This window comes from Prunus dulcis, chromosome 8 (genome assembly GCF_902201215.1).
Source record: "Prunus dulcis chromosome 8, ALMONDv2, whole genome shotgun sequence".
NCBI lineage: Eukaryota > Viridiplantae > Streptophyta > Magnoliopsida > Rosales > Rosaceae > Prunus > Prunus dulcis.
The window spans coordinates 973,621-981,672 of NC_047657.1; the positions used below are offsets into that span (position 1 = coordinate 973,621).

The 8,052-nt window shown below is 35.3% G+C and overlaps 1 protein-coding gene across 4 annotated transcripts; it reads left to right on the forward strand.

The window, feature by feature from the left end:
- Nucleotides 1-322: 322 nt before the first annotated feature.
- LOC117637494 (ACT domain-containing protein ACR3) lies at nt 323-7,529 on the forward strand. 4 transcript variants are annotated; one of them, XM_034372394.1, is made up of 10 exons: nt 323-665; nt 920-987; nt 1,919-2,031; nt 3,993-4,123; nt 4,503-4,548; nt 4,912-5,026; nt 5,225-5,292; nt 5,546-6,166; nt 6,598-6,702; nt 6,953-7,529. In XM_034372394.1, exons 4-10 carry the CDS (start codon nt 4,053-4,055, stop codon nt 7,295-7,297), a joined length of 1,371 nt encoding a protein of 456 aa, XP_034228285.1. In that variant the 5' UTR covers nt 323-665; nt 920-987; nt 1,919-2,031; nt 3,993-4,052; the 3' UTR covers nt 7,298-7,529. The 4 variants fall into 4 exon arrangements, with proteins under 4 accessions (XP_034228285.1, XP_034228286.1, XP_034228287.1 ...); XM_034372395.1 differs by having other exon boundaries at nt 4,015-4,123; XM_034372396.1 differs by having other exon boundaries at nt 324-665; nt 6,977-7,529.
- Nucleotides 7,530-8,052: the final 523 nt, after the last annotated feature.

Here is an 8,052-nt window from a genome sequence, read left to right on the forward strand (position 1 = left end):
AAATCAATCATATTAAGACTTACACGAATGCAAGAAATAGAGAAGTGAGACAGAAAATGAAGACAACATATCTCAACTCCCAACTCAAAAACATGCTTATAAAATTTGGTGGGTGAAGCAGTGGCAGGAACTGTTTGGTGGCCGCGTCATTTATCAACTTAATAAAACTCCTTCAACAAATTTAAATGATTGGATTCATTAATTTAATATTTAAAAGGCTCTCCACCACTATTTGCCACGCCATGCCCAAGTGTTCCTTTCATTTTTTATATTTTTTATTTTAAATAAAAACAACATCCACAGAAGAGAGAGAGGAGAGAGAGAGGAGAGAGAGAGTGGTTTTCCAACGTAGAAAAGCACAGCAGAGAGAGAGTGAGCCACCACAACAAACAGACACTGCTTTACAACACCACCAACGCACTCTCTCTCTCTCTATATCACCCTCCTTCCTTCTCAATTCTCATAAATTACTCTCCACACCACCTCACCTTCATCTCTCTCTCTCTGCACCACCCTCCTTCCTTCTCAATTCTCATAAATTACTCTCCACACCACCTCACCTTCATCTCTCTCTCTCTCTCTCTCTCTCTCTCTCTCTCTCAACTTTCATCATGTAAGAAGCCTTTCAATTACTCTGCATCCAGTCTTGGACTACTTTCAGAAAGGTAACTGCAATTTTTCTTCTTCTAATTCTAATTCATTTGCTTATGAATTCATTGGGTAGTTTCTAGTTTTCCCTTAAAGAGACAAGAACAATATGTATTTTCTTAAGCTCTTGAGAATTTCAACACTAATGCTAATGCATGATGCTCTGCATCCTCTATATTTTCAAGGAGTTCAATATCAAAATAGGGATGTTCAGTCAATTGGGTTCTTTCTATTTGTCCATTTTTTATGTTCTTTAATTTTGATTTTGCAGGTTTGCTTCAGGATCTGGAGGCCATTTTTGCTTGAGCTACAAGGGTGAAGAACAGAAATGTATGCCTGGTATGTAATATTTTCTGAATTTGCAGAGTTTCAGCTGTTGAGTTTTGGATTGATGATAGGTTATGGTGCAGAGAGCTTACTCTCTCACAGCCTCACAGCTCGTTCAAAAGGAATAAGGACAAGTGGAATTTGTCTTGCAAAATTTTACTCTACGCCATTCTCTCTGATTCTTCTCTGTTTTTATAAATATTATTTTGTTTTTTAAAATATTGGAATGAACGGTCTCGATCCATTGACATCTTTCTCGGGTGGACTGATACTCTTGGACGGTGGGGATTCGGATGATGGTGGATAAAGTTTGGAATCACATCTTTATGTCACCTCAAAAAGTTTTTTTTGTTTTGTTTTCCGCTTGAGGCTCTTTTTTCCTTTTTCTCTTCCAAGTTTAATTTAAATTTATTTGCACTTGAATTTATTTGTTATTTTTTAATACAAGCGATAGTTTAAATTACAAGAGAATGAAGGTTTTTACACACACACTATCACGGTGCTATGGGTATTCGAATTTGAGACTACTAGTCTACAAATCAATACCCTTTTTCAACTAGGCTAGACTCTGTTGGCTTGAATCTTTTTGTTATTAATAGAGAAGAAGAAATTTGAATTTAGAATCTCTTTCAACATTCGGAAAATAAGTTATGTGCAATTGAATTGAGGTTCTTCAATTTTATCAAAATAATATTTATGAAGATACGCTTATAAGAAAGCTGTCGCTAAGATGAATTAACTATAATTGGATATCAAATTCATCATAAATATATATACATGTATATCAAATCGTCGTTGATAGAACTCAATTCCAATTGAAAAACTAAATTAGGTAATTAATGTGACTTATTCATGTGTGGTTGGGTATGTGTAGCAATAGTTCATTGTACCCGGCTGAGACGTAAGCAGCTGCAGTGTTGATTCTCAGTCATTTTGTTTGCAGTAATTTGTACTAAGATGTGAGAATGCTTATCAACATCAACAATTAGGGACCAGCCTGGGTTGATTCGATTTCTATCTAGAAACATCCCCTCCTATCTCTTTTGCAGCTGCAAGGTACTCCCTCTCTCTCTCTCTCTCTCTCTCTCTCTCTCTAAAATGCTTCGTTTTAACCATGATAGGACAAATCATTAGGTACATAATGATAGAAAAAGGTCTTAAGCTGAAGGCCCAAACTTGTGGGCCAACACACATCTTGAATACCACCACATTTGGTGGCCCACTTGATGACAAACTCTACAAATATAACCGTATTATTGATTTTTTCAGAAGTTCTTTTAATTTGGTTTGCATGTATATCAAAAACGAAGAATGATGAAACATTTAAAATATTAAGGGAATGTTTGGTATCTTATTTAAACAGGGAATTCAAAAACTTTGATTTTTCTTTAAAACAAGGAGTTATTAAATCTATTTTTAAGATTCAAAAACTTATTTGGTATGCAACTTGAAAACTGTTTTCAAATCTTAAAAATTTGAGAACTTATGAGTTATTGAAAAAAAACTGAAAAAACTGATTTTTTTTTAAATTTAATAATTGGGGTGTTTTTTAGTTGTTCTTGAGTTTGAATTTTTTAAAATAGGGCTACCAAATAGGTTTTCTTTGTTTTGAACTCAAATTCTGTTTTTGAGTTTAAAAGGTTAGATTCAAGTTGAATACCAAATAGGCCCTAAAAAATACTCTTATTAATGAAAATATTACAAATAAATTATTCATAAAATAAAGATAATATAGTAATTACCAATTTTTTATATTATATTTTTTTTAAATAAAAACAAAATCAGAAGATGAGTCATATTTTCATCGAACACAACTAGACCTACCTGCTAATTTACAAGTGATTAGAAAAGTTACCGTGTTTGGTATGTGTATATCAAACCAGTAAGATCCACCATTCTAGTCAAATTTGCAAAATTCCAAAAATTTGGAAATTGGAATTCCCACGACCCATCATGGGGTATTACTTGAACACCAAGATCATCGTCCCCGGAGATAGGTCATTATGGTATAACATTAATGGTAACTTTCTGTTGAAAAAAATTCAATTTTCATGTATTGGTTATTTTGGACGCATGGAAGAAACGTATTGTTTTGGCAAGTAATGCTATTATGGAATGCTAATGTGGATTACCAGTAACACGCACGCACACACAAATACAATGCATACTTTGGTAGCATAAGTTTTTTTTTTTTTTTCTTTCTCAAAAACAAAATTTGAATTTTTTTGTAATGACAAATCATTGTACAACGAGGCTTTGACATAGATGAAGAGGATATGGTCAAAATTGTGGTGATTACTTTCCATTTTGACATTATGCATTAGTGTTACCATCAAGTTAAATAGAACGTAAGACTTACAAATTTACAAGTGATTGGCAAGTTATTACCATATTCTTTTTTGCCAATGCTACAAATGTGGCTTGAAGTTGAAGTCAAGAATTTTTCGAGGAATTACAAATCCTAACAACTAAGCGCCCATTTGATAATTATTTCAATTACAAATTCATTTTAACTAAGGGCCTGTTTGATAACAATTAATGGCCTGCTGGCCTGTTTATTTGAAATTTAAACTTTTTATGCAAACAAACAAAAAAATACAAATATGCATTTTATGGTATCTGGGTTCTTTCCATTTTATCTTACCTTCTGAAAGGAGACGGACAAAACAGGAGAGGATCATTATGGTATAACATTAAAACCTTCACACTGTCTCTTCTGAATAAGTAATGTTGATTTTCAAGGGTTAGGTACTTTGGCTTGACAAAGGAAGATGTGCATGTCATGGCTTTCTTTTCTTTTCTTTTTTTCCAGAGAAGGACTTTTATTAAAGACGAACGCTTACCAATAAGAGATACAAAAATACAATGTGTAATGTATTTGCATATTTTAGCAATTCAATTGAAATGAGTATCACCATACAGGATACCTAAATTTGGTTATGTTTGCTTCACAAGTTTTTTTGCACGTGTATTCATGATTAGTGATGCTCATTTAAATTCTAACTTGGCAATGGCAGTCTGAATTCTTCTGTGTGACAGAAAGGAACTTCGGGTTGATTGGAGAAGTTGTGACTTAAATGGCTAGAGTTTGCTGGCCATACTTTGATCCTGAGTATGAGAACCTGAGCACAAGAATCAATCCCCCAAGGTATTGTAGTCTCTGCATGAACAATTTAATCAAAAGTCTGTTTGTGTTTCACAGTTTCAGTTAGCTAGTGGTCCCGTTGTCATGATTTTAGTAGGAATTTCATTGTTAATAGATTAGAATGTGTTGCGAATATGAAATCGTTCGTCGCGCTTTTGTAAACTTTGCATTTCAATATATAAAATGTTGGGTCTATACTCAATTCATTGCCAATTAGTTTTAGGTTGGATACTCAAACTGTAGTGCTCTGATACCATCAGCGCTTAGCATTTTCCGGTGCTAATAAGTGGTGATGAAATGCTGAGACTAATGAGCACATTTGTTTACATTGTATATATATCATCTTTTAGTTATTTCACATCTCTACATAAATTTTTTGCAGGGTATCCATAGACAACTCTAGCTGCAGTGACTGTACTCTAGTCAAGGTGATTTTAACTTATAACCATAAGACTTGCTGTTGACACCTGGTTCTTGCAATGAATCATGGCATGGTACCTTAAATTAGTTTCCTGGTTTTCACACAAAGAGTTAACTTGAAGAATTATACAATGCCACTAGCTATTTGCCTGTCTTGTATGGAAACATTGCTTTCTCTAATTAATACCTGGTTGCAGAATGAAATTTAGAGGCAAATTTAACTTGAAACAGAACATATGCCTTCGAACTCCTGCTGAAAAACCGTCCACAGACAGGATTTAATTTGCTTCATTTTCATGTTACATTCAGTGAACATATATTCCAGCCATCATGTTGAAATTGGTGTGGGGGGGTATGAAATGTATGTGTAGGTCGATAGTGTCAACAAACCCGGAATTCTGCTTGAAGTCGTGCAAATCTTGACAGACCTTGACCTCATAATCACCAAAGCCTACATCTCCTCTGATGGCGGATGGTTCATGGACGGTATGTAACTTTTTGTTTAATAAGTTTTTTGTTTTTTGTTTTTTTTCTTGTTAGTTATTCTCCGCTCTGGAAAGAAAGTAATTGCCATGTGAAATCTGCAGTTCTTGACTTAAACTCTTTAACAAATAAGAATTTGATTATCCCATATCTCTCTCTCAATGTGAATCAAATTAATATGACTGTTTCTTTGATAAACAGTATTTCATGTCACGGATCAACAAGGAAAAAAACTTGCAGACAGCAAAACCATTGACTACATAGAGAAGGTATGCACCTTGGTGGTTCTTTTTTGTTTTGTTTTTTTGGTGAAACCCTTGATGCTTCTTTCTTGCCACATGCATTTCTGTGCATGTATGAAATTTACAGCAATCACCTGTATGAAAATCCGCTTTATCCCGAAGTGGATTTAATAATTTTCGTTACTAGAAAATGCAGAGGCTTGTAAAACCTTGCATTAAGGGTTTGTTTCATGTGGTCATATTAAGAGCAATTGTTGTCTATGATTTGTGACATGCATAGGCTTTAGGACCAAAGGGCCATATCACAGATGTACTGAAGGCCTGGCCAGGAAAACGGGTTGGAGTGCACTCTGTTGGTGATCACACAGCCATTGAGCTCATTGGCAGAGACCGGCCAGGCCTCTTATCCGAGATCTCTGCTGTCCTTGCCAATCTTCACTTTAATGTAGTTGCTGCTGAAGTATGGACACACAATAGAAGAATAGCCTGCGTTGTGTATGTCAACGATAATTCTACATGCCAACCTGTGGATGATCCAAACAGATTATCTACTATGGAAGAGCAACTCAAGAACATCCTGCGTGGGTGTGAGGATGATGAGAAAGTTGGTCGTACAAGCTTCTCTATGGGGTTCACCCATGTTGATAGGCGGCTACACCAGATGTTGTTTGCTGATAGGGATTATGAGGGTGGTGGACTAGCAAATGAAGTTGATGACTATCCTCCCTGCTTCCAACCGAAGATCACGATTGAGCGTTGTGAAGAAAAAGGATACTCAGTGGTCAGCGTCCGGTGCAAAGACCGCGCAAAGCTCATGTTTGATATTGTATGCACACTCACAGATATGCAATATGTTGTTTTCCATGCCACCATTTCATCTGATGGACCGTACGCATCACAGGTATATGCATTTCATGCTCGTCTGATGGCCTATACGCAAGTTCTCCAAATTAAGTTTCTCCAGCAGATCATTTTTAAGTGGTTGCTTTTCTGTTTTCTTGAAATTATTCTCTGGATTATGAAAAGGAAATATTCTTTCATACAGACTACATCTATGATATACTTATATGTTAATGCAGAAGCTCATTAATTGTTACTATAATGTGCCCATCTGTGATGATCAATGAAGTCTGGTCACACCAATGTAATCTGGTATCTTGAGTTTCAAGACTGAACTCTGATGCTAAGTCTCGAATTCATTAGTTTTCTATTGGAATCAGTACTGGTGTGTTGTCTCCCAATAGATATAAGAAACCCGTTGAATTCCCATGTCTTGAATCTCCTTGAAGATTTGATTAAAGTACTTGAACTGATGCATATAGTTAATTGCAGGAGTATTTTATTCGTCACATGGATGGTTGCACCCTTGATACTGAAGGAGAGAAGGAAAGGGTCATCAAATGTATTGACGCTGCAATTCGGAGACGAGTAAGCGAGGTTAGTGAAAAATATATCCACATTTAACGCTCATTTTAGCTTTGTTAATAGGATAAGTACAATTTACAAGTAACGTTGTATGCTTGAGCTCAAGTGGCTAACAAAATGAGGGAAAAAAAATGTCTTTAAACAGAACAGTTCATTGACTACTAAAACTTTTGTAAATTTTTCCACTAGTCAGGATTATATATTTGTAAACATTAATGGATAGCGAATACAACAAAGACATGCTTTCTTGACCGTTTTAAAGGTATCAAATTACCATGAAATTCAGGATCTAAGGCTAGAGCTATGTGCAAAGGATAGAGTAGGCTTGCTATCTGACGTTACAAGGATCCTGAGGGAGAATGGGTTGTCAGTAACAAGAGCAGGCGTCACAACTATTGGGGAGCAAGCAATGAATGTCTTTTATGTTAGAGATTCTTCAGGCAATCCAGTGGACATAAAGACGATCGAAGCACTTCGTAAAGAAATCGGGCACACAACGATGTTCAATGTGAAGAAAGTACCAACAAGTTCTAAGGCACCTGAGACGAAGGGATGGGGCAAGACAAGCTTCTTCTTTGGGAACTTGTTAGAGAGGTTCCTGGCTTGACATGATGTCCATATGAACGTAAAAGGCACATTGAAAATGTATAGAAGAATAAATGTGTTCAGTAAGTTATCTGAACACAGTTTCTGCATTTGTACACTTTGTATAATATGCATGCTTGTAACTTGTAACTTTTGGTCTTTGCACAACGCCTTTCTTTTTTCACTTCTTTTTGACATTTTGATTGTACTCCTCCTCATCACTATTATGACGTACAAACATTTAGCTTTCTTAATTTCTTGTGTTAGGCAACTACTCTGTTCAACCACAAAAACTTAAGCTAATGTATAACAAGTTGGCGCCCTTCCTCATATACATCTCATTCTCCATATATAGGCATAACTTCATCAAACACCTTACAATTATTATTATTATTATTTTAGTATAAGCGATTGGAAGAGGGGGGGTTTACATATGGGTGATATGGAAGAGTTCAACCAACGAGTCTGACCAAAATATACCGATACAACTAAAATACTCTAGACAATAACCCACCTATTTTATTGCATTTAAATAAAACCCAATTTTGAATTGGATGCCAAAGTGTTCATATATTATGACATATTTACAAATCATGCCATCAACCCCTCTTTGTTGCTGGACATTTTTTTCCTTAAAAAAATCCCTTAAATTTAGGATTTCAATAATGTTTTTAACTAGTCATTCAAAGTGGTTTCTATTTTTTTAAATCCATCAATTTCCTCTGGGAGTCCCAATTTGAACCCGTGCATTAATTAGGGTTGACTATTTCTCTTTTT